The 26,485-nt window shown below is 54.2% G+C and overlaps 1 protein-coding gene across 1 annotated transcript; it reads right to left on the reverse strand.

Annotated features, from left to right (window-relative positions):
- Positions 1 to 1,345: 1,345 nt before the first annotated feature.
- LOC121342981 (electroneutral sodium bicarbonate exchanger 1-like) lies at positions 1,346 to 17,574 on the reverse strand. Its single transcript, XM_041417761.1, has 22 exons — positions 17,454 to 17,574; positions 16,933 to 17,068; positions 16,059 to 16,219; positions 14,928 to 15,059; positions 13,911 to 14,020; positions 13,644 to 13,801; positions 13,221 to 13,308; positions 12,482 to 12,628; positions 12,230 to 12,321; positions 11,439 to 11,613; positions 11,043 to 11,176; positions 9,945 to 10,190; positions 9,750 to 9,855; positions 8,519 to 8,680; positions 7,802 to 7,915; positions 7,147 to 7,308; positions 6,358 to 6,609; positions 4,725 to 4,793; positions 3,657 to 3,830; positions 2,534 to 2,671; positions 1,856 to 1,953; positions 1,346 to 1,433 (listed from the first exon to the last, which is right to left on the reverse strand). The coding sequence occupies exons 1-22, from the start codon at positions 17,557 to 17,559 to the stop codon at positions 1,346 to 1,348; spliced, it is 3,048 nt and encodes a 1,015-aa protein (XP_041273695.1). The 5' UTR covers positions 17,560 to 17,574.
- Between the last annotated feature and the right edge of the window lie 8,911 nt (positions 17,575 to 26,485).

Here is a 26,485-nt window from a genome sequence, read left to right on the forward strand (position 1 = left end):
ACTAAAAAGGGACATTTCTGGATTTTACCGCTTTCAGGCTGGTGGCAGAGCCCAACAACAACCCTCAAAAAAGATGGGAAAATGGAGCATAGGAAGTTTTTCCTATGTGTTATCCTGAGTGCTCAGGTGTGGTTCATCCCAGTTTCTGAGATGCTCCCAATGCTGCCCCACCATGGAGAGCATCCCTCTTGTACCAGTAAGAGACAGAAGTTATCCAAAGGAGGATCCCAAACCAGACCAAAACCCCGGCTGTGAGGAAGGAGAAGGCGCCAGATCCAGCAGGGAATGGTTTTGTACATTCAGAGTTTATATTTGGAAAAGAAAAAGAAAAAAATAAAATAAAAAAGAAAATAAAAGAGGAAGGAGAGGAGGAATTCAAGATTAAAAAAATAGAACTGATGGGAAGCGGTAGCGGAGCCTCCACCACAGCACAACACACACACGAAGACACACGAGGCTGGACAACACGGATCCCCGGGACGCAGCAGCCCGGGGAACGGGAAACTCTGCATGGCTTTATGGGACCCCTCGGGTGGGAAACGAGCCGCTCCTCCGTGTCTGCCTTGGCACATCCCTGAGTCACTTTCCTGCTCCTCGACAGCAGCGTCGAGGCGCCTAAATGTGGGGATGGGGGGAAAAGAGGGAAACAGGGGGGGTATCATCAGTGGAAGACCCAGAATCAGAGATCCATGGAATTGTTTAGGTTGGAAAAGATGTTTAAGATAATCAAATCCAACTGTCAACCACTGGCCATGTCCCCAGGTGCCACACCCAAGTTTATGGAACTCTTCCAGGGATGATGGCTCCATCCCTGCCCTGGGCAGCTGTGCCAGGCCTTGGACAACATTTTCATGAAGGAATTTTCCCCAGTATCCAACCTGAACCTTCCCTGGTCAACCTGAGTCCATTCCCTCTCCTCCTGTCCCTGTTGCCCAGGAGCAGATCCCAAACCCCCCCAGCTGCCCCCTCCTGTCAGGAGTTGTGCAGAGCTACAAGGTCCCTCCTGAGCCCTTTTCTCCAGGAAAGAGGAAAGGCTGAGCTCCTTTCCAGCTCCCTCAGGAGCTCTCCAGACCCTCCTCCTGCTGCTCCAGCCCTTTTCCAGCTCTGGAGATGCCCCCATCCCCTCAAAGCCTCTCTGGGTGGAGGGTCCCAGTCTGATCCCAGGATTCCAGGTGCGGTTCCCACACTTCCCTGCAGAGAGAAGCTGGTGGCCATGGTCCTGCTGCCTGTTCCCAGGAACGTGCCCCTTGCTCAGCAGCACTGGCAGAGCGCAGGGAGGCCGTGGGCACGTGCTGTCCCCGCAAGGCCACGCCACAGCTGAGCTTTTACCTCCTTCCTCCCAGCTTCAGAGCGTTTCTGTGTTCATGGTCAGAGCCTTCCACACCGTGGTCTTGGACATCTCGTCCGAAATGTTGATCTCGGATGGATCAGCCCTGCAAGGAATATTTTTCCATGAGGATGGGTCTGATCCCACCAGGAGCATTGGCAGCAGCCAGAGGAACAGGAGGGCCTGGAAAACCAGAGCTCAGCTGGCAAGGATGGTTTGGCTGGATGAGTAATTTTGGGAATCAAGGCCCGGAGCTGCAGACCCACAGCTGGTGTTTCCCCCTGTGATCTCTCAGGTGGGAGCAGGAGGGTCTCCAGACCCCAGAAAGCCACTGGTGATGTAGTTTAGGGATAAAACAGGAATTGTGCAGCCACTGTGTGAGGTCAGAGCTCTGCCGTCACCTCGTAAATTGCCAGTAAATTGGGATTTTCCCACTAAGCTGACTGGGGATAAATCTGCAAGTGGAGAAACGTGAGCCAGACATTTCCCACTGATCCTGTGAGGGGTCCTGACCTGGGGAGTCTTTACCTGTCACTGCTGGGCTTTGGGGTGTCCACCCTGCTGGTCTTGCCCAGCTTCAGCTGAACAGAATTCGCAGCAGCTGCTTCCATCATTTTCTGGGACTCCTGAAAAGAGATGAGTCAAGTTCTCTCTCCTTGATCCAAGAGGGGAAAAATGAAACTCCAGTAAAAACCTGGCAGGCTGCCCTCTCCTCTGACCCACAGCACCTTTAGCAGCAGGTAAAGACCTTCCCCTGTGGGTGTGTTTGGGGTAGTGACACTGCTGGGAGCAAACCCTCACAGAAATATAGTAACTTTTTATTATAAGGCTCATTTAAAAATTATAACAGTGTCTCTGTTCCAGTGCGAAACTCTCTCAGAATTTAGGGAAAAAGGTTCAGAATGTGGGATCCAGGCTATGAGATCTGTTTGACTCAGCTCTGATGTTCCCCAACAGCTGCTGCCCAGAGGAGCTGTGGATTCCCCATCCCTTCCCAGCCTGGCAGTGCCCAAGGCCAGGCTGGATGAGCCTGAAGCACCCTGGGATAGTGGGAGATGTCCCTGCCCACAGCAGGGGTGGCATTGGGTGGGCTTTGATGTCCATTCCCACCCATTCCATGGCCCCACAATTCCATGATCGAAGGATGAGCTGTGACAGGAATGGGAATGTCACAGCCCAGAGGAGATTCCCAGCTCCTGGCGTTACCTCCTCTTCTTTGGCTTCATTTTTGGCATCGTCCAACTTCTTCTTCTTGCTTTCTGGCATGAGGTCATCCAGGAAGCTGAGCTCCCGCTTGGAGAAGCAGAAATCCATCACTTTCCGGACAAAAACAAGAGCCAAAACCTTCAGGAAGGAAAGGGAAGATGGGTGAGGCCAGAGATGGTGCTTCCCATCCCTCTAGGGCTGAGAGCACCGGCAGCAGTGAGGGGCGTCGGGAGCACCAGGAATACTGGGAACACTGGGAATACTGGGAATACTGGGAACACCAGCATCCTGGATTGCAAGGTAAGTGTGTATTCCATTTGGATCTGTCAGAAGTGGGGCAGTTATTTGAATAAAGAACTGTTATTCCTGCTCCCATATCTTTGCCTGAGAGCCCCTTAATTTCAAATTTATAACAATTCAGAGGGAGGGGGTTTCCATTTTCCATTTCAAGGGAGGCTCCTGCCTTCCTCAGCACACACCTGGCTTTTCAAACCCAGACAGCCGGGAATACTGGAAACACCTGGGATACTGGGAACACTGGGAAGACCGGGAACACTGGGGATATCGGGAACACCTGGGATACTGGGAACGCTGGGAACACCAGGAACACTGGGAGCACTGGGAACACTGGGGATATCGGGAACACTGGGAGCACTGGGGATACTGGGAACACTGGAAACACTGGAAACACTGGGAATACTGGGAACACCGGTAACACCAGGAACACTAGGAATACTGGGAACACTGGGAACACCAGGACTACTGGGAACACTGGGGATACTGGGAACACTGGGAACACTGGTAACAGCAGTAACATCAGGAACACTGGGAAGACCGGGAACACTGGGGATACTGGGAACACTGGGAGCACTGGGAATACTGGGAACACCAGGAACACTGGGAATACTGGGAACACTGGGAACTCCGGGAACACTGGGAACACCAGGAACACTGGGAACACTGGGGATATTGGGAACACTGGGAACACTGGGAGCACCAGGAATACTGGGAACACCGATAACACTGGGAACACTGGGAATACTGGGAACACTGGGAATACTGGGAACACCTGGGATACTGGGAGCACTGGGAATACCGGGAACACTGGAACGCCGTCTCTCACCATCATGGGGAAGATGATGGCAGCGCGGGAAGCTTTGATGGCCCAGAGCAGCACGAGGCAGAGCAGCTGGATGAGGGTGAAGAGGTGCACCTTGCGCAGGGGCACGTGACGCAGGTAGATGAAATCGGGCTGGTGCTTGGCCGGCATCCAGAACAGCTTCAGGCGGTCAAAGAACTGCAGGGAAAAGGGAGCACTGCCACAGCTCCTGCGGCTGCTGAGATGTGGAGATTTTGGGAGCAAGGAGAAACCCAGGATCTCCTGTTCCTCCTGGGAGCAGCACCTGCTTTCCCTTCGCTTCATCGAAAATCCACCTGGCTTTGTCCACCACATTCTGAATTATTCCAGGGTTTTCTCTGGTCAGCATCTCTTAGCCCAGGGAATCCCACAGCGAGGATTCCCACTGGTGGAATTTCCTTCCCTTCACACTGAATTCTGCCAATTCCCATCACCAAACACCACCCTGTACTAAAACCTGAAACAGAGAGCACTGAACTGCCCCTCCCAGTGCTGAACTGGGCCCTCCCAGGACTGAACTGCCCCTCCCAGCACTGAACTGGGCTCTCCCAGCACTGAACTGGGCCCTCCCAGTGCTGAACTGGGTCCTCCGAGTGCTGAACGGGCTGTCCCAGTGCTCAACTGGGCCTTCCCAGTGCTGAACTGCCCCTCCCAGTGCTGAACTGGGTTCTCCCAGTGCTGAACTGCCCCTCCCAGCACTGAACTCGGCGTTCCCAGTGCTGAACTGGACTCTCCCAGCGCTGAACTGGGTTGTCCCAGCGCTGAACTGGGTCCTCCCAGCACTGAACTGGGTCCTCCCAGTGCTGAACTGGGTCCTCCCAGCGCTGAACTGGGTCCTCCCAGCGCTGAACTGGGTCCTCCCAGTGCTGAACTGGGTTGTCCCAGTGCTGAACTGGGTTCTTCCAGTGCTGAACTGGCCCTCCCAGCCCTAAAAACTTCCGGAGCCTCTACCCATCAGTCCCTGACAAAAACCACTTGAATTTCCTCCTCTCAAAGACATTTTCTCCCATCCCAAGGCCTTCAGGGAGAGGAAATTCCCCGGAGCAGCCGTACCTGGATTCCTCGGAGTGACGAGACTCCCATGTACAGAAAGACCCCGTAAAGCACTGGCATTGGGATAAACTGGGGGAAAAAATGCAATAATTAATGGTTTTCAATTTCATTTGCAGTATTGCCACTCTCTCTCATCACTCCTTTCTCAGGTACTGCCTGAAGATTCCCAGCTTTCCCATGCTGGATTTTATCCAGCACAGATTTTGTTCTCTGTGTCAGGCTGATCTTTTGATTCATTTCATCAGAATAATCCTCTTTTCCAGAGAGGTTGGAGACAAAGAGGGGATTTCATCCATCAGGACCACATTTCATCTATCTGAGACCTCCTGTGGGGGTAAAAAATGATCTCGAAAAACTCTTGTGAGAAGGCATGGAAGAGACATCTCCTTCGAGCCTGGAGTTGGGAATGGGTCTGCTTTGAGCCTGGAGTTGGGAATGGGTCTGCTTTGAGCCTGGAGTTGGGATTGTGTCTCCTTTGAACCTGGAGCTGGGATTGTTTGGTGGGAAGAACAGGCAGGGAAGCCTGTGTGGGGAACTCTGAGGGCTCAGCTCCTGGGAATGGCTCTTCCGAGGCTCTTGGGGGAGTGAATTGCAGCCAATAAAGTCCTGCTTGTCGGAAAAGGCTAAATTCTAACCCAAAGCAGGGGTGGATGTGTAGAGTTTGTGTGGCCATGTTTGGGGAGCAGGGATGCCCTCTGTAAGAAGCTGCTGGAAGTTTCTTCCATGCCTGGCAGAGCCAGCTCCAGCTGGCTCCAGGATGGACCTGCTGCTGGCCAAGGAGCAAGGACCCACGCTGGAGCAGTTTGGGGAGAGCTGTCTCCCCTGGGATGGACTCAGGATGGAGCAGTTCCTGCAGAGCTGTCTCCCCTGGGAGGGACTGATGGGGAAGGGCTTTGGCTCCTCTCCCTGAGGAGCAGCTGGAACAACATGGGATGACCTGACTGAAACCCTCAATCCTGCCTCCCTGTGCTGGGAAAGGAAGGAAGGAAGGAAGGAAGGAAGGAAGGAAGGAAGGAAGGAAGGAAGGAAGGAAGGAAGGATTTTTAATGTTTAGTTTTACTTCTCTGATCCTGCTGTGACTTTCTCAGTAATAAATTCAGTTCATATCCCTAATTCCAGCCTGTTTTCTTGTGATCATGACAGGGATCTGTCCCTGTCCTTATCTCAAGCCATGAACCTTTGGTCTATTTTCTCTCCAATCCAGCTGGGAAGGGCAGGGATGGACCAGCTTTGGTGGGATCCAGCCAGGATCCCTCTCAGTACAGTTCATATCCCTAATTCCAGCCTGTTTTCTTGTGATCATGACTGATGAGGGATCTGTCCCTGTCCTTATGTCAAGCCATGAACCTTTGGTCCATTTTCTCTCCAATCCAGCTGGGAAGGGCAGGGATGGACCAGCTTTGGTGGGATCCAGCCAGGATCCCTCTCAGTACAGAGGGTCTGGAGGACACATGGGAATTAAGGGATTTGTTTTGTTTGCTTGACTTGAGCAAGCTGGGTCTGAAGGGCTGGGAAGTCACCAAGCTGGTTCCCATCCTGCCTTTGGCATCACCTCCTGGGGGAGAGAGGCCCTAATTCCACATCCCCTCCCAAACTCCTCTGGGTCACCAGGGGGTTTCCATCCCGCTCTCACCTTGAGCACAGAGGTGAAGAAAACAGAGCAGCCCATGAGCACGAAGATCATCAGGCCAGTGACCCTCTGCTCCCGGATCCCCAAGAACTTGGGCTGCTCACCCGGCGCGGAGCAGTCGGACTCCACTTTGAGGCTGTTGACGTGGGTGATGGACAGGACCGTGGCAGCCACGAACCAGGGCAGCCCCATCACCGAGCATACCCCGAGCATCACGGCCACCATGAACAGGTCCAGGTGGTACCCACAGCCTTTCTGGGGAGCAAAAGTGGAACAGGAGCATCCCTCAGGGACCAGGACAACACCACGGGTGGGGCTCAAACCCTGCTCAAGCACAGGTCAACTTCTGAGAAATTTAAATAAGGTTTGAAATAAGAACTGGAACCAAATGCGGATTTGACATCTTGCACAAAAGTCTGGCAGATTCAGACAAAGTGGGTCTGGAGGGTTTGTACATCTCTGCTTCTCAGAAATAATTTAAAAAATTATTATTCTTTCTTTCATAAAGAAATTCCCACCACTTTTAGGTAGGACATGGCTCTGAGTGATCCCCGGAGCTCATTGAGATCCCTTCCCCAGCTGCCACTGACATTTGAAAAAACACCACCTTTCTACACTCCAGTATTCACTTGCTGCTCCCAAAAGTTGCCATCCCCTCCCTGTGTCCAGGAGAGCTCCTGCCACACACTCTGGTCTTATCCCAAACCTTCCCAAAGCATTTGGGACAGGAGCTTGTCCCAGCCCCTCAGCCCCAGCGGGGCGGGGAGGGGGCGACCCCCTGCAGCCCCTCACCTTGAGCCTGTGCTCCTTCCTGTTGACGATGACAGCGGTGATCTGCTGGTCCATGAAGATGAGGATGGTGCAGAGCAGGGCGGGGATGAGCGCGGCCAACACCGTCCACCACGGGTTGGGCCCAATGGGGTTGATGAGCCACCCACGGTCATCCCTGGTGGGCTGCAGCACAGGGCAGGATCAGCTCCCAGCCCAAACCTCCCTGGCCTCAGTTCCACTCCATCCCTCTGTCCAAACATTTCCCATTTCCCTTCATGTCACCCTCTCCCAGGGGGCTTCGCAGTCATCCCCATTTCCCTTCATGTCACCCTCTCCCAGGGGGCTTCAAAGTGCCGGTGTCATCTGTCCCAGAGTCCCCTCTCCCCTGGTTTTAGGGCTCTCTTCCCAAAAGACAGGAAGGAATTGATGCACTTGGATGTGGCAGAAGCTCACACCACCAGCAGCTCCTCCAGCCCAGCCCTGCCCTGCTGGAGATGGTTCTCCTGTCCGGTGTCTGGTTTTGGGGCTGTACCCTGGTTTCCAGGGGAGATCGATGCTCTTGGATGTCGACGAGGAGATGGTTCCACCACCAGCACCTCCTTCAGCCCTGCCCTGACATCACCTGGTGGCACCTGAGGTGCCAAAAGCCTTCTCCACCAATCCCCAGCCCCATTACCTTGAACATGTGGGGGACGTGGAGCTTGGGGGACGGGATCCCGATCCCGAGGTCGATGAGCACCATGATGACAATGGTGAGGAACACAGCAAAGTCACTCACTGTGGATCGGACCTGGGGCGAGAAACCAAGGCTGAGAGGGGCCAGGACACGAGGTGGGAAACCTGGGGACACCCAAGGAGTTGGGACTGGTTAATCCCTAAAATTCCACCACTACGAGGACATGCAGCCAACTCCCTGGGGTGGGTGTTGCTGCCATGTTGGAGATCTGGGGATCTGGTGTGGGACAGTAGAAAGAGTTTAATTAGGGGGAAAATTAAAATTTTAATTCAGACATTAACAAAAATACTAAAAATAAGGAAAGGTGCCACGCTTCTGGGTAAAATGGGAGTAAGGCACTGAGGCATCGTTCATTCCTGTTTTTCCATGGCAACTCCTCATTCGAATGCCACTCCAGAAAACGATGCACAGAAGGGGAAAAGAAATAAATAACTTTGGAAGAGCTGATTTCCCACTGCCTGAGCCAAAAAACAAGGAACAGGTTGTGAGGCAGGTGGGGAATGCCACAACCTCTCTGCACTCATGGAAATGAGGGAGGGACATCCAAGGTCGGCGTTTCCCAGCCTGACTGAGCGGTGGCCAATCCTTCAGTGCTCCAGGAATGGCATTTTGGGAAAGGAGCATGGAATCTGTGCCGGGCCACCACCTTCTACCTACTCTGGTTGGGAAGTAACGGCTGGTTTTAAACTTCTTCAACAAACTCGACAGGACAAAGGTGGAGAAGAAGAGGATGCAGCACCAGAAGAGGACATTGGGCGCGTAGGGGCCGTTGTGTCCACAGGCAGGTCCGTGGAACTCCCCATGCAAAGAGCGACATTCCTGGAGAAACAGAGCATCAGGACACGGAGGAGAACAATGATAAGCCAAGGGTTGAGGGTCTTGGTGCAAGATCTGTGACCCTGCAGCTGCCATAGAAGTTATAAATATGAATATATCAATATATTCTAAATATATCAGTATATTATAAATATATAAATATTTATATATTTAAATATATAAATAAATAGAAATATATAGTTTAAATGTTATTATATTTATAAAATATGAGGGTGTTTATACATAAACAAAAATACTTATATATTTATATAATGTAAATATGGGCAACAGCATCAGAACAAGTGACACATGGAGCTGGAATTACACAGAGGGGAGCAGGGGCGGGATGTGGTGGGACACTATGGACACACAGCATGTCATCTGCTCCACCATGGCTGAGGAAAACACTGGAGAGGAAGGAAAAGCTGGAAATTTGTGGATAAAGAGAGACCAGGGAAGGAGGGCTGGGACAACCATGGGGGAAAAAGAGACAAATTGTCCCTTTGCAGTCGGGGCTCTCAGGACAAGGCCAAAAGGGGCTGGAGATCTCCCAAAAAGCCCCCATCCCACACCTGGGCTCTGCTTCCAGGGACAATCCCTGTGGGGCTGCTCAGACATGCAAATTTATGTGAGACCTTACAGACAGCAGGGCCTGGAGTCATTAGGAACCAATTAAGGGAGCCAATCACTGCCTTCAGGCAGGAACTTCAGTCCTTCAAATGCTCCAGGAACCAAAGCGCTCCCTTAACCTTGATCGGGGTCCCACAGCCCAGCTGAGGGGGACAGTTCTTATCTCCGAGGTTGGGGACAAAGTGAGCTGGATCAGGGGGGCTGGACCAGGGGAGCTGGATCAGGGGGGCTGGACCAGGTGGGGTGGACCAGGGGAGCTGGATCAGGTGGGCTGGGCACCCCTGGACTCTCCTTCCCAGGACCAAGCAGGCTCAAAGAACTCATGAGATTTAAGCAGGGACTTCTCAGAGCCCTTTGAAGCCCAAAGTCACCTGAGGATGGTGGCTTTGGCACCGTGAACGCCCCTGGCCTCCCTGAGGAAGTGGTGGCCCAGGGCACTTACGGTCACTGTGAGGTTTCCCCAGGTGATTCCCGACACGCTGATCCCGTTGCTCTGCCAGAACTGCAGGGTCTCGTTGCTGGGATGAGCTGGGGGCTCACACTTACAGCTGGAGGAGGGAAACCAGGACAGGGCTGAGGGAACAGCGCCAGGACGAGCCCAGAGGCACCTGCTTGGGGAGAGGAGGAGAACACCCACTAATAGATGGTGAGGAGGTCCAGCTTGCTGTGCATGTGCACGGGGAAGGTCTCCCGCAGGTGGCTCAGCTTCTCCAGGGCCTCGTAGATGAAGATGATGCAGATGAGGGAGGCGAAGGCCTCCTCGGTGAAGCGGGTGATGTAGCACACCAGGCAGCTGGCGTCCGTGGCCACCAGCACCACGCAGAAGAACGCGGTCCAGAGCCCGATGCACGTCCGCAGGGACAGATAGGAGAGCGTGTATTCCCTGGAAAACCACAAAATCTCCTGGGGGAAAGGCCAGAACAGGCCTCGGAGCTGAGCCTTTCTGCAGAGAAAATTAGGAGCAATGGGGGAGGGTGTGGAGGTTGCGGGTGATAATTGAGGTTTCCGTGTCCTTGAGGTTGCAGAGTGCGGGTGGAGAAGGCAAGTGTTTAATTAGCATTAATTAACGTTGTCTTAATGCCTTGGAGGCTGATTGAGGTTGTGGAAGGTTCTCCCATGTCCCACAGAGCCCCGACATCAAAACCAGCTGGGTTTGCCCCGGTCACCCACAGTCAGGTTGTGGGTGAATGAGAAGTTTAATTCCGCTGAGGGGGAATTAAACTTTGGAATCCCACACCAAAGTCACCAGGATGAAAGGACTGTCATAGAAAAGAGCTATTTCCCAGGAAAAGCTCCTACTTGTTCAATAAAATCCCCAAAACTCAAAATATTCTAATTGAACTACATGGATATTTGGGCAAAATCTATTTCTTCTTCCAACAAAAACCAGGTTTAAAAGTTTTGTACTCAGTGGAAAACAAACCCTCTGTCACTCCCAAACCAGAGGGATTTGTCTCACCTTCCTTGGGCATCCATCTAGAGCCTCTGGTTCCTCATTCTCCCACATTACAACCCTAAAAATCCCAAAATGACCCCAAGCCAAAAACCCCAAATGATCCCCAAGCCCAAGGACTCTCACCCTTCCTGCGCATCAGCAGCAGCAGCAGGAGGCCTCTGTGACCCAGCAAAAAACTTAAATCTGACAATTCTCACCGAGAAAATGAGAAAAACATCTCCCTGCCCAAAAAAATAAAAAAGTCTTTTCCCCAGAAGAATAGAAGACAAATTATCTCACTTGCAGAATTTGTAGAGGATCTTCTCAAAGACCAGGACGGGTCCAGTGCTGCCGAGGATGGTGAGGGGTTGGCCAGCAAAGAGAGAATAAACCACACCCGTCATGGATGCTCCCAGCAGTGACTCCATGGCACTCTGGCAGGGAAGAGAGGGAGCAGGGAGTAAATCAATCATTAGGGATAAAAGCCCCCCAGAAAATCCAAAGGAAGTTCACAGCTGCGAAGAGAATTCCAAGGTTATGGAGTGGGTTGGGTTGGAAGGGACCAATGGGTTGGGTTGGCAGGGGCCGGTTTGGGCTCCAAACACTCCCCACGAGCAGGGACACTTCCCACCAGTCCAGGGGGTCCTTTTGGGGCGTTTCCCCCTCCCCACGCTCCCTACAGAGAGAGGAGCTCACAATGTGGCCGTGGGTTGCCTCCCCCAGCAGTCCCCCGAAGGTGATGACGGGGGACATGCAGGCACAGTAAAGGAACAGGAAGGACGCCAGGCACTGCAGGCTCAGACCATCCCTGAAGTCACTCCAGAACCACGGCGCCTTGCGCTTCACGTCCAGGACCAGACCTCCAAAGAGCCTGCAGGGAGGGAGGGAAGACCAGGCTGTTCTCTTGGGAGACCACGTTTGGTTTCCTCTGGGCAGAAAATGCCTTCGCCTGGAGGTGTTTCCAGACCTGCCCCCGCCCCAAAGCCACGAAACCCCAGTGTGCTGATGCTGGGGCTGGGCCCACCTGTGTCCCCCCAGCCCAGGTGTCCCCCCTGCCCAGATCTCCCACCTGCCCAGACCTCCCTGCCCAGATCTCCCACCTTCACAGACCTCCCTGCCCAGATCTCCCACCCTGGAGGTGTTTCCAGACCTGCCCCCGCCCCAAAGCCACGAAACCCCAGTGTGCTGATGCTGGGGCTGGGCCCACCTGTGTCCCCCCAGCCCAGGTGTCCCCCCTGCCCAGATCTCCCACCTGCCCAGACCTCCCTGCCCAGATCTCCCACCTTCACAGACCTCCCTGCCCAGATCTCCCACCTTTCCAGACCTCCTCACTACCCAGACGTCCCCTCTGCCCAGCCCAGGGGACCAAGGGGGCAACATGCAGTCCTTTCACTGAACCAGGTGACCCCAGAAGCTGCTGGAAGGGGAGGTGCCTGCTCAGATATTGGGAGCAAAACAAGGCGGCCCCAAACCAGGAGAGCTCCCACCTCCCAGTCCGCTCCAGTTCAGGACCGCTGTGTTTCTCCGGTTTGCTGTGGGAAGAACTCTCATCCAGAGCTCCCGGCATCTTCCTCTTTTCCTGTGAGCACGGAATTCAGCTCAAAACTGGCATTTTTCAGGTATTTTATCAACCACCAGCTTGTTGTGCTCCTGGCCTGGGTGTGGCTGTGCCAAACTGGGGATTCCAAGTTTACCAGAATTTGGGGTGTTGTTCTGCCCGTGCCCCTTGCAGCACCCACCTGGGAGGGGACATTTTTGGGGGGCTCAATTCGGATGGATGGGTCCCACTCTCCTGGTGGCAAGACCGTGACCTGATCCAGGAACTCGTCGATGCCAGCCACGAGGTCAGCCCGGTCCTTGGCTTTGTAGGCAACGTCATGGAAAACCTGCCCAGAGGAGACCCCCAAGTGAGAGCACAACCCACCCCAGGTGTCCTCACCTGGGCAGCTCCCCTTTGGCTGCGGCAGATCATCTTCCCCAAATTTCTCCTGCTGGAAATGGCAGCTGGAAACGTTTCCCCAGCAGGAAAAATCTGGGCATTGTGGTGCTTGTAATCATCTCCTCCATGAGGTCACTGTCCTTCATGGCTTTGAGGATCTACCACTCTGGCAATGCCAGCCCTGGGATGGTGCCAGCCCTGGATGTGGGGACGACGAGGTGCAGGATGAATCCCAGGTGGGATTTCAGCCCTGCCCCCCATGGCCACACTGGAGCTGTTGGCTTAAAGGGGAGAAGTTCTTCTGGCTCGGGTGATGCCACCACTGGGGACAATGTCCTGGGTATCCCGTAGGGAAGGATGGGGTGTAGGATGTACCCAGAGGGGATTTCAGCTCCCAGGATTTGGGGTGATGTAAATCTGCCTGGTTTGGGGTGTGAATGAAGGGCTGGGACAGCAAATCCTCTTCCTCACTGCTCCAGGGACAGGGAATGGTGAAGAACCCCAAAAGTGACCCCGCGATGCCTCTTATCTCATCACACCTCATCCGTCATGGTGGTGGCCATGGACCTGCCAATCTCGTGGTACTGATGGGCTTTTCCTCCTGGCCCCAGCAGAACAAACAGGAACCTGGACAAGGAAAACCAAACTGAGAGAGGGGAATGTGGCTTCACTCCAAGAGCACCCAGGGAAACCCCTGCGACCTCAAGGGGAAACACGTTGGCTCCCCACCTCCTCCATGGGATGAATTGCTCACCAAAACCAATCACAATTCTCATTTTAGGGCCAATTTCATTGAAATTAATCCATAGGTTTCAAATATCCAGCAGGGAAGGGAGGAAGGTGAGGAGCAGCATGGGAGAAACATGCAGCTCCCAGTTGTTCCCTTGGGCCCCAAATCATGGGACGATTTCAGGTGGGTTTTGGGTTTTTTAAAATAAAAACTTTGTGCTTTTCCTTCAGACCTTGTTGGGATGGGAACTTCTGTCATTCCCGACAGGAGCACGGCCGGGGTCAGGCGGACAAAGGCCACGAGGGGCTGGTGGAGGAAATCCAGCTCTCCCACCAGCACGTTGGATGCCTCTGCTCCACTGGGGATCTTCTTCATGAAGTGTAGCTCCGCCTGGGCAGGACCAGCCATTCTCAGGGAATCCCCCAAAAACGAAGCCCTCAGGGACCCCCAAGGTCTCTCTCACCCCCCTGGAGCAGTGGGAGAGTTGCAGGGATCTCACCTTGCTCAGGTCCATGGCACTGGTCTCAGGGGTCACCCCATTTTTAGCTTCTGCAGTGGTGGGAGAAGGGTGAGGGGTGAGGGTTTGCGCTGGGAGGGAAGAGAAAGACACTCAGAAAGGGAGGAAAGGAGGAGTTGGGGTTTGTATTTTGCCAGAACAAGTCTAAAGGGGACAAAGTCACCCAGAAACCCCCATCTGGTGCCAAAGACTGGAGAAACACTGAGGGGGTGTCAAATCCCTGGAGAAACCTTCACCTCAGGCCAAAGACAGGCAGAAGACCTCACCTGGTGCTAAAGCCCTGGGAGAAAACTTCACCCAGTGCAAATTCCTGGAGAAAACATCACGTGGTGCCAAATCCTGATAGAAACCTTCAGCTGGTACCAAATCTGATGGAAACCTTCACCTAGTGACAATCTCCTCCAGAAACCCTCACCTGGTGCTGAAAACTGGCAGGAACCCTCACCTGGTGCCAAATCCCTGGAGAAACCTTCACCTTGTGGTAAAGCCTGGCAGAAACCTCCAGCTGGTGCTAAAACCTGGCAAAAACCTCACCAGGCTACAAGCCCTGAAGGACCTCACCTGGTGGCTGCAAAATCCACAGAAACTCACCTGGCTCCAAGCCCTGCAGAACCTCACCTGGCCCCAAACACTGCAGAACCTCACCTGGCCCCAAACACCACAGAACCTCACCTGGCCCCAAACCACACAGAACCTCACCTGGCTCCAAACTACACAGAACCTCATCTGGCCCCAAACCACACAGAACTTCACCAGGCTCCAAGCCCTGCAGAACCTCACCTTACTCCAAACTTTTCAGAACCTCACCTGGCCCCAAACCCCTGCAGAATCTCACCTGGCTGCAAACCCCACAGAACCTCATCTGGTTCCATACCCTACAGAACCTCACTGCCTCCAAACCCCACAGAACCTCACCTGGTGGCTGCAAACCCCACAGAGCCTCACCTGGCTTCTCAAGCAGGTGCAGGTCCTGTTTCTTGCTGACATCAGCAAAGGAGCGCACGATGGGCAGGAGGTTGTTCCTCTTCCTCTCGTTCTGGTGGTGGTGCTTCTTCAGCAGCACCTCCCGCACCTTGGCCCGCGTGCGCTCGTCGAACTCTGGCGACGGCTCCTGCTGGGCCAGGATCAGGTCTGGTGGGACAGGGACATGTCAGAGCATGAGCCTGCCCTGCCACAGCCACTCTGCCCTTAAAGCCCTGAACCCCGGCGTGTGGAGGGAAAATGAAATCAGAGTGATGAGAAGAAATGGCTTGGAGTGAGTTGTTATTGAAGAAGGGTCAGCTCTCAGGGGGAGCCAAAGAGCCAGGTCCCAAAATACTCAAAAATGTGCAGGACATTCTCCTTCTTTGCTGCAGAATATTCTCCTTTTTACTGTGGAAAATTCTTCTTTTTACTACAGAATATTCTCCTTTTTACTGTGGAATAATCTCCTTTTACTGCTGAATATTCTCCTTTTTAATGTGGAATATTCTCCTTTTACTGCTGAATATTATCTTTTTTTGCTGCATAATATTCTCCTTTTTGCTGCAGAACATTCTCCTTTTACTGCAGAATATTCTCCTTCTTACTGCAGGATATTCTCCTTTTACTGCTGAATATTCTCCTTTTTACTACAGAATATTCTCCTTTTACTGCAGAATATTCTCCTTCTTACTGCAGAATATTCTCCTTTTACTGCTGAATATTCTCCTTTTTCCTGCAAAATATTCTCCTTTTTACTGCAGAATATTCTCCTTTTTACTGCAGAGCTTTGCTCCAGTCTCCCTCCAACCCAAAAGCCACTTTCCGAAGGACCACACACTGCCAGCAAGAGCTGCACACCCATTCTCCTTTTTACTACAGAATATTCTCCTTTTACTGCAGAATATTCTCCTTCTTACTGCAGAATATTCTCCTTTTACTGCTGAATATTCTCCTTTTTCCTGCAAAATATTCTCCTTTTTACTGCAGAATATTCTCCTTTTTCCTGCAGAGCTTTGCTCCAGTCTCTCTCCAACCCAAAAACCACTTTCCGAAGGACCCCACATTGCCAGCAAGAGCTGCACACGGAACCCCACTCCCACCCTAGGAACCCCGCCAGGCCAGCTGGGAGCCCCGGGCCAGGATTTCCCAGGATTTCCCCCACGGTACCGGCGATGTCCTCGACGCTGGTGGCGCGCACGTCCAGCAGCACGGTGCCGTTGATGATGCAGCTGCGCAGCTCGAAGAGGCTGTGCAGGGACAGCGTGGCCACGTAGGGTTTGCTCCAGCGCTCGCCCCCATCCTCCACGTCCTCCTCGAACTTCAGCCACCTGTGGATTTGGGGTGGGATCAGCCAGGGAAAAACGGGCTCCAGCCCTGTAGCCTCTTGGATAAAAGCGTGGAGAGGCCGGAGGAGGTTCCTGCAGCTGGGAACTTCCCGTGTCCCAGGGAACAGAGACTCCTCTGCCACCGCAGCCAGCAGCAGGGATCACGGAATCCTGGAATGTCCTCAGCTGGAAGGGATCCACAAGGATCACAGAGTGCAACCCCTGACCCTCTGCAGGACACCCCAACGATCCCACTTAGAGCCATCCCTGACCTCTGGAAACATGGAATCATGGAATGTCCAGAGGTGAAAGGGACCTATGAGGATCACAGGATCATGGAAACTCTGGAATTAGAAGAGACCCATGAGGACCATCAAGTCCAATTACTGGCCCAGGATAACCCTGAAAATCTCACTGATCCCCAAACCCCAATGTCCAAGCATTTCCTGACCTCTAGAACCATGGAATCTCCTAAGTGGGAAGAGACCCACAAAGATCATCAAGTCCAATCCCTGGCGCTGCCCAGACACCCCAAAATCCCACCCTGTCCCAGAGAGCTTTGTCCAAACACTCCTGGAGCTCTGGCAGCCTTGGGGCTGTGACCATTCCCTGAGGAGCTGCTCCAGTAGGGGAAGAACCTTTTCCCAGTATCCAACCTAAATCCCTCCTGACACAGCTTCCTGCCATTCCCAAATAAATCCCAGGGATTTATTTACCTGGCTGTCTCCTTCCACTCAGCATCTTCCCCCTCCTTCACGCAGATCTCGTCCAGCTCCGTGAACAAGTCATGGGGGACGTGCTGCTCATCCTCCTCCGTGCCCAGGATGAACTGCACCCGCTGGGATGGGGTGTCTGGGGACAGGAGGAGATTCCCCATCCCATTACTGAGCCTGGATCCATCCTGGCACGCTCACATTCCAGTGGCATCACACTGGGACCAGTCCAGCCATAAATGTTGGGCTGGCCCCTCTCCCATGGCTCCCTCCAGGCCCTCACAGGGAAGGTGGAGCCTCCATCCCAAGCTCCATAAGGATAGACTGCATTCCTTCCCCACACCTCCACTTTTACACCAGGATCCCAAAATCCATTACGGATTTAACTCCAAAACCAGAGAAAAGTTTGGAAAAAGAGAAGCCTTGCTTTAAAAAAGCCACTTTTCCTCAGTAAAACAGCCACACAAAGTGTCCACAAGGAGCTGCCTGGGAAGTGCCGTGGTGGCCACCCCAGCAGGACTTACAGTGGTATCCCTGCTCCGCGGGGACCGGCTCCTTCTCCCGCTCCCGCTTCCGGTGCTTCTGGCTGTGGGCGCGGTGGTGCCGGTGGCTCTGGCGCACCAGCGGCATCCGCACGCCCACGTACAGGGTCCGGTGGCCTGGGAAAACATGGAGGTGGCAACCATTGGTGGCCCAGCCACTGCAGCCACCCCAGGAGGAAGCCACGGAGTCAGGGAAGCTCCTCAGTGGGAAGGGACCCGCACGTTCATCCAGGACACCCCAAAAATCCCACAGCGACTTCCCTCAATGCAAATTTCAGTGGATCCCTGACTTTCCCAGACTTGTCCTTTTTTCCAAGCCTGTTTTACTCAAGCTTCACACCAAGGGATGATTTGGAGTCACCTAAATGTGCCCTGAGAGCAACAAAACCCTTCTCAAATTCCAGCTTGGGCTGGACAACACCACCACCACCAACAACCCTCAGATTTGCTCATTAAGCAGGAGATAATACAATAATTATAGTTTTGAAATATTTTTTGTGGCAGAAGGTGACAAGGAAAGATCAAAGGAGCCCCACGACAATGAACTCCAGGAGGAAAACAGGGAATCTGCACCACATCAAATGATTCTCCTGCCCTCTCCAAGCCGGGAGCAGCTGCTGTGGGAAAAGCAGACGGGAATTATCCAACCCCACGAACACATTTCACACCAGCGCCTCCACCAGGGCTTTAAAAGCCATTGTGTTAAAAAATGAATCAATAATTTGTCGTTTAATCAAGAACCACAACAGGTTTTGCTGCCCTTGATGTGACAGCAGGCAAGGGACTGTTTTAACCAGGGCCTGGAGGCTCCTCCAGCAGGATCCCAGCAGTATCTCAGCAGGAATCCAGTAGGATCTCAGCAGGATCCCAGCAGGATCTCAGCAGGAACCCAGCAAGAACCCAGCAGGATCTCAGCAGGAATCCAGCATGATACCAGCAGGATCCCAGCAGGATCCCAGCAGGATCCCAGCAGGATCTCAGCAGGATCCCAGCAGGAATCCAGCAGGATCTCACCTTCCAGCTCCTCCTTCTCATAGTGGATGTTGACCACGTTGCTCGTCCTGCCCTGGTCAATCACGGCCTCCTCGTCATGTCTCTAACAAGGAGAAGAAGGGAAAATTTGGGGATGGGTCTGTGGAGCTGTCTCCACCCTCCCTGTCCATCCACCATTCCATGAGGATCACGGCTTCTCCTCCAGGCACAGCCCAAGAAACAAGGACCTGTGGAAGGTTCTTTTCCCAATCCCAAATAAACCCATCCACGTTGTACACAACAGGAGTCTGGAAGGGTTACTGTGGGGGAAGAGGGACTTCAGACCCAAATTTGAGCACTTCAGACCTAAAAATACCCAACCGCCTGCTTTGTTTTTGTGGTTCCTTTCTTAAAAAAGAAAAAATACACAGGGATTTCTAAGCTGGGGGGAAAGAGCCACTGCAGGTCTCAGGGTGGCTCCTGCAGGACTCCCTGGGTGGCTCTTGGCCACAGCACGTGGCCACCAATGACCTCCAAAAGCCTTCAAGGTCCCACAGAGGCCCGGGCTCCCCTCGGTGTGAGTTCTCCATGGTAAACAGCATTTTTCATATTTTAATTGAGATTTCTGAGCAACCTGGGCTCGTGGGAAGGATCCCTGTCCATGGCAGAGGGGTGGAGCAGGATGGTCTGAGGGTTTTCCAACCCAAACCATTCCATGATTATTTTATGCTTCAAATACTAAAGGAAATATGTCACCACTGCTCACCTTCCCCTTCCTTGTGCTCGCAGATAATCCAAGAAAACCAAAATCCTATCCTCTGTGCAAACAAACACCCTGCATGCCCAACAACCCATATTTTCTATCAGTTTCCCAATTATTCCTCATTTAAAGGCTCAAAGGGCAGGTTAGGGATGATTGAGTGGATGAGGTCCAACCTCACCTTGATGCCATTGCAGCAACCGAAAATTATTCAAACAACAAAAACCACACCCAGATTTCAATTCCTGAAACTGAAGGTGGAAAAGAAGCAAAATCCTGAGGGAACTGGGGGAACTGGTGGGGCTGCTGGATGAGATTCCAGGAGCAAGAGCTCCCCCATGCCCAGGGAACCAGCTCAGAGCATCCACAGCTGGAATCTGTAAGGAAAATTTGCAGCACCACTGGGCAAACGCTGCCCTTGGATTGATAATGATGCCATGGGGTTATTGGAAAATGGAGAGTAAATAATGGATTATGATTTCACCTGGAACAACTGAATTTGGGGGAATCTGCTCCCCCAAATTCCCACTTTAACCAATGGATGGAAAACCTTCGGGTCCCTCCCAGTCACTGGTGAGTTTGATGAGGAAGAGGAGCAAACATTCCTGCTGGGAATGAGTGCTGCTCCCTGAGCACCAATTCCAGAGTTCACTGTCGCTCCCTCTGCCTGCTCCTGGACTTGCCCTCCCCACGTTGCCCAGCAGCCGGATTTTCCTGCGCCAGTGGCTCTCTGTCCTCGCTCCAGTGACATCCACCACCACCCTCCTGCCCTTCCCAGCACCCTGCTCCCTCCAGAGCCACCAAAAGGGACTAAACCCCAACCCTGGAAAAGGCACAGGGTGAAAGGGCTCAAGAAATCACAATTTAAAATGGGAATTTTAATTAAATGGCAAATTTGAGCATGCACCACCTGTGGCAGTGGGAGTAAACAAGGATTTGGGAGGGGCAGATTCAAACCTCCCGTTGGTGACACAGGCAGCCTCTTTCTCCCCAAAAATACATTTTGTCAACCTCGCCTCCTGCACCCCAGGGAAGCTCCAGCAGGATTTGGGAGAGTTTTCCCTCCATCAGGGGGATGCACAGCCCTCAGCAGAGCCCCTGGGATTCTCCCAGAAAGGGTCACGCTGTCACTGCTGTGACCTCGTGGGTCCCTTCCCATTCAGGCCATTCCTTCATCCTCATGTCAGTCCCTGGTTTTGGGGGACTCTGGATGGATCAGGGGGCCAGATTCCCTCAGGACAAGGTGGCACCTTGTGTCCCTCAGCTCCAGACACAAAAAGGGACAGGATCAGAATCCAGGGTGCCAACCCAGGATTATTTACACTCCCCAAAACTCTGCACACTCAGAAAACACAGTGGAGGGGAAGAATCCAGCTCTGGCTTATGGAGAATTCTGCAGAATGGGCTGAAAACACCACATCCTGCCAGGGCAAGGACATCAGCATTTGGGTGGATTTTAAACCCGAATTCCCAAAGAACAAGTGAGGTACAAACTGCCTGGAAAAGAAACATCATGGGCAGGGCTGGTTTCCATCCAAATTTCCTGCAGAAAGTCAGGGAATTCCTGGAAGGTCTCACTTTGGCACAACCCCATCCCTTGGGGGATCCTCATCAGCCAGAGCCAGTCCTGCCACGGGACAGAGGCTCTGGACAAGCCCCATTTTTCCTCTCCTCGCTCTCCAGCTCTGCCTGACTTCCCGAGCTGAGCTAATCCGGCATCTCCATCCTCCAGACTCGTTTGCTTTAATGAGCTCCCTCCCGGCGCCGCGGACTCAGAGGTCACCTGCCCGGAAAGGTGACCCGGGTGTCAAATGACCCGGCCGGGGAAGGTGACACCGAGGGCTGAGCAGGGAAAATCCCGCCGGGACCCAAGCTCGGAGCCCCACTGCGGGTTATTAACCAGGATTGAGGCTCCCGGAGCTTTAGGAGGGGCAGGTGGGCACCTGTGGGTCCAGGGATGCTCGGACATCCTATCGCCCTTCCCGAAATCACACAGAGGGAAAGGCTCCCCCTCCAAACTGCCCCAAGCCGGGCACTCAGATGCACTGGGAGGGGCTGTTCCCCCTAGGACATTCCGGGGATTTGAGGATTTATGGCCGTGGAGCCGTGGGTTTGGGGATGGGATGGAGCAGGAAGGGGATGGCTCCACAGCAGGGGTTATCCCAGGATGCCTGGATGGGTACCAGCCTTGCCTCTCCATCCTCCTCCACTGCCAACAGCCTGGGAGCCATCAAATCATCCAAACTGGGCTGGGAAGGGGATGCCGAGCTTGGCATTGCTCACCCTGGAGTTTCAGAGTAGCCAGAGTTGTTTCAATTTGCTGTTTTCTAAGAAAAAAACCTCAGTTTGGCTGCCTGGGAGTTGTTTTCTGGGGAGACTGAAAGGAGTTGTTGCTACTAGAAATGAAATCAGGAATGGCTGGAGCAAGGCAGGAAAACCCATTTCCATCCCCTTCCATGTCACGAGCTCAGTGTGTCCTGTCCCCTTCTCCAAACTCACATTTTGTTGGGATTTTATGTCCCCCAGAGAGACCTTTGGGAGTTCTGCCTCAGTTTCCCTGGCTGTCTGCAGCTCCTCAGGTTAGGAAAGAAAAGCTCCTGCTCTGGGGATGTTTTGGGGTAATTGAGGATGAGGAAAAGCCCCAAGCAGAGGCTCAGGACCAGCCCTGAGCCCCCTTGGCCCCCAGCCCAGGGCACAGGGGGAGCGGCCACCAGCAGTGCTGGGAGGATTGATGTCACTCACCTCGCCCGAGGTGTAATTAATAATTAATTAACAACTGACCCACTGTTCTGATGGGATGAGGGTAACGGGGGGGACCTGGGGGCTGCTGAGGTGGCAGAGACCCCCTCACCCCTCTCCATCTCCCTCCTGCTGCACAAAGCCCTGGGGTCCCCTGGGCCGTGTCACCCCCAGGGACCCCTCTGTCCCCCCTGGGGGAGGGGACAGGACTCCGGACCCCCAAAATGGGGCTGGGGAGGGTCACAGCCAGGACATCCCCAGGACACGATGGTCACCAGTGCAGGGGGACAGAAACTCCATTCACGCTGTCATTTCCGGGCAGATTCGTTAATTCCCAACCTCTCATTAATTAATTCCCGCCTGCCGTGGTCACCCAGAGCAGCTCCGGCCACTCCTGTGGGGGCAGGGCAGGGGGACAGGGACAAGGAGACGCTGAAAGGGGGGTCAGCCCAGGTGTCCCCTGCCCTGGGCACGGGGGCACAACCCTGAGACCCCCAGACTGCAGGGCTGTGATGGGGGACAGTGACGGGGGACAGTGACAGAGGACAGTGACGAGGTGGGACTGATAGGAGGGACAGTAATGGGGGACAGTGACGGGGGACAGTGATGGGGGATGGTGACAGGGGACAGTAATGGGGGACAGTGATGGGGGACAGTGACGAGGTGGGACTGATGGGGGAACAGTGACAGTAATGAGGGGCAGTGACAGGGGAGGACAGTGATGGGGGACAGTGACGCCGTGGCAGTGCAGGGGACAGTGACAGGGGACAGTGCGGGGTGGCAGTGGCGGGGTGGCAGTGGCGGGGTGGCCTGGGGCTCTGCGGGGACAGTGGCCTTTGTCTCGTCTCCAAAGGGCCGATCGGGGGAGGGGGCAGGAGGGAGGGGAGGCACATGCAGATGCAGAGGAGGAGCCGGGGGGGCCCGGCGAGGACCCCCCAGCAGGCCCCAGGCAGGTGCCCTTCCCCCCTCTTCCCCTCCCTCCTGCGCCCACCTTGAGCCCCTCTCGCCCCCTCTTTCAGAGGCCGGACCCCNNNNCCCCCCCCGCTCCCCTTTCCCCCCCCCTCGGTCGGAAATGCCGCAGTGAAGCAGCCACGGAGCATCCTCCGGCCGGCCCGGGGGCACCGGGCATCCCCCAGCCCCCACCTGGTAGCTGAGGATGCCATCGGGCTCGTTGCTGCCGGCGGGCATGGCTGGGCCCGGGCACCCCCCCGGGGTGGGGGCCAGGGGGGGCCGCCGGCTGCAGCGCCGGTGCCGCTCACACCGGCTCCAGCATCGCCCGGTGCCGGGGCCAAACCCCGCCCAGGCCGGCGGCAGGAGGAGGAGGAGGAGGAGGAGGAGGGGGAGGAGGCAGGGCCGGGAGGGGCGATGCCCGCCGGGTTTCCTGCGGCCCCCCGCGCCCCCCGCCCCGGCTTTGACCCCTCCGCCTTCGAAACGTCCCCAGGACCCTCCTGCTGCCCCCCGGCATCACCCCCAGCTTCCCTGCAGCACCTGCCCTCGGCTGACCCCCGGTTACCCCCAATCCACCCCCATTCTCCTCAGCGTTCAGTGCCCCCCCTCCCCGGAATTGCCCTGCAGCAGCACCCCAGGATCCTCCCGACCGCCCCCGGTATCGCCCCGATTCCCCTCTCACACCAGCCCCAAGCATTGCCTCCGGCCCGTCCGGCATTTTAGTGCCCCCTCTCCAGAGCCATCGCCCACCCTCGGTGCTCCCCGGCACCACCCTGACCCCCCCAGCACCTCCTGATCCCCCCCAGCATCATCCTGAATCCCTGTCTGTCCTTGCAGGCAGCACCCAACACCATCCTGACCCCCCCAGCACCTCCTGATACCCCCATCACCATCCCGACCCCCCCAGCACCAGCCTGGTACTCCCAGCATCACCCCGACTCTGCTTCAGCTCTGTTCCTTGATCCCCTCAAGCCTCCCCCTCAGATCCTCTCCAGTGTCACCCCCAAATCCCCTCAGACCCCCAGACCCTCTCCAGCAGCGTCCCCAGTTCCCCTCCACCATCCCTCCCCACCATCACCTTCAACACCATCCTGACCCTCCCAGACCCATCCTGACCCCCCCAGACCCATCTTGTTCCTCCCCAGCACCATCCTGACCCCCCCCAGCTCACTCCCATCCCCTCAGGAACCCCCAAACCCCATAACCTCCCCCCCATGTCCCCTCCTGGCCTCCTCCACTACCTCCCACCCCCCTTTTCCCCCCACTGAGGCCAAACCCGGCCCTTTGCTCCCCAAAAATCCCCTTGGCCCAGCAGGAAAGGTTCAGAAATTCGGGGGGTTGAGCTGTCACCTGCAACTCTTCCCAAAACACCACCTGGAAGTCTCTGACTTCCTTGAAATTCTTTTTTTTTGTCCCATTTTCCAGTCCCTGCCTCCTCCAGCTCCTGTCCAAACACAGCAGGATCATTTCCCTTCCCTTAACGAGGGATGAAATCGAGGGGCAGTTATTAATTAACAGAGGCATTAATGACTTCCCGTCCTCGCTGGTGGCACAGATGGGCTCATGCTGCAGACGGGGGGAGATGATCCCCCCCCAATCCCTCATTTCCAGTGGCAGCTCCCAGATTTGGGACAACCACAGCAGGCACAGAGTTTTTCCTTAGAGAAATGCTGTTCCTGGGCAGGAAATTTCCCTTTTTCCTCTCTCTCCCATGACAGGGATGAAATCCCAGCCTGCCCCACCCTCATTTCTTTTGTCTCCTCTGAAAATGTGGCCCCAAAGGAGTTGGATGTTGGAATTTGGGGCTGTTTGGGCACAGATTAGTGCCCAGGGCTCGGTGTCAGGACATCCCCAGCACCTGGGCAGCCTCTTCCCCCTCCCACAGCTCAGACCCTGTATTAGAAACCCTCAAAAATGAACATTTTCCACCCAAAATCCCATTTCCAGCTGTATTTTTGCTGCTGTGGTTTCCCCAGGAGCACCACCACCATCCCTTCTTGGAGAACCAGAGTGGGGCACCCTTACCCCCAGCTCTCCTGGCACAGCTTCACCCACTCCTGATTTTCCAGCTTCTCCTGACGGGAACCTGCCCTCATCCAGCTCCTTCCCTTCCCAAAACAGCTCCCACCCACCTGGAGCCCGGGCTGGCCCCAGCAGCCACAGCCCACCCACGGTCCCACCAGCACCCTGCAATTAAAGTTATTTCAGAGCCACCGTCCTGCCCTGGAGAGGGCTGGATCCAAAAGGGAAGCTCTGTGGCCCTGGGGACCAGCTGGAGGGGATTAATTAAAAAATTACCCCCCACTAAAAACATCCTCGAGAGAGGCCGGGTTGGCGGAGCTGCTGTCCCAGCAGCCCAAAATTCCTTCGTGGCTCAGCCCAAAGGCTCCCAGGGGGATTTTCCACGGCTTTTTGGGCATTGCAGAGCTGCACCAGCCCCACGCCAGGGGCTTTGGCTCTGATAAAAACCGTCTGTGCTCCTGCTTTGGGAATTCCATTTCCTGGGCGAGGAGAGCCCGGGTGGATCCCTCCCTCCTGGCCAGCTCTAATCCTTGGGAATAAATTGATGGGGTCCTTGCTCCAGCTTTGGGGCTGCAGCTTCCAGGGGTTTACCTGGGAAATTAGGTTTTCTCCCCTAACAAGAGCATAACACCCAAATAATCATCAAATAATCCCAATTAATGTGAGGAGCCACAGGACAAAACTTGGAGCAGGAGACGGTGGTGGGAAAGTTGATTGTGGTGTGGAGAAATCCCGGAGAAAATCCCCAGGAAACCTTGAGAAAACCCTGAGAAAATCCCAAGAAAATCCTGAGAAAATCCCAAGAAAACCCTGAGAAAACCCATTTTCAGTGAAATAAAGGCCCTGATTCTACCCAGGTCTGGAAGCAGCTCCAACATCCACGTGGATGGAGAATCCAAGGTCAAAGCTGCTGATGCAAAGAAAGAAATTGTGGGATTTGTCTTGGGAAATGGTACCAGGGACCCTGGGGACTCACAGAAGTTTGTCACAAGTAAATCCATTAATGTGGCTCTGTTTTGGGGGAGAAACTTCCCTCCTGGCTTTTCTGTGCTGCCAAAGAGGAGATTGTGGAGCTGGAGATCCCAGTTCTTCCTCATCCCCCGAATCAGAGGAGAACCTGACTCTTCATTTCAACACAAGTTTCCTCAAAGAGGAGATGCCAAATTCACTTTGGGAGAAACTTGCAAAATAGAAAAGCCTGAGATGAGATTTTTCCAAAAGAAAAGAGGGATTTGGAGTGATGCTTTGTGCCTCAGTTTCCCCACTTTGGGAAACACATTGGATTCCACTGGTGGAAATGCTATAAAACACTCAAATTCCTGTTAGTGAATTAAAATAATTCTTAGTGACCCCAAAAACCTTGAGACTCTCCCACGCAGCCTTTTAAACTCCCAGAAAAAGCCAATGTGCCTTCCCAGACATCCCTAACTGTTTATGGAAGATTCATTTTCACTCAGTCAAAGGCAAATTTTGAGGAATTCCCTTTTCCCAGGAGTTGCAGCTCCCCCTCACACCATCAAACCCTGGGATGAGATTGGCTTTGATATCCACAATAATCCACAGGGGTGATCCA

Source organism: Onychostruthus taczanowskii, unplaced genomic scaffold, assembly GCF_017590055.1.
Source record: "Onychostruthus taczanowskii isolate IOZ18803 unplaced genomic scaffold, ASM1759005v1 scaffold107, whole genome shotgun sequence".
NCBI lineage: Eukaryota > Metazoa > Chordata > Aves > Passeriformes > Passeridae > Onychostruthus > Onychostruthus taczanowskii.

Bases quoted from the DNA above. Each gene is read 5' to 3' on its own strand.
- LOC121342981 (XM_041417761.1), bottom strand. From the start codon at position 17,559: ATGCCGCTGGTGCGCCAGAGCCACCGGCACCACCGCGCCCACAGCCAG. The intron at 16,220-16,932 runs GTAAATAAATCC...CCAAATCCACAG, and splicing joins GAGTGGAAGGAGACAGCCAG to GTGGCTGAAGTTCGAGGAGG. The intron at 13,309-13,643 runs GTCTGAAGGAAA...TTCCTTGTCCAG, and splicing joins GAAGTTCCCATCCCAACAAG to GTTCCTGTTTGTTCTGCTGG.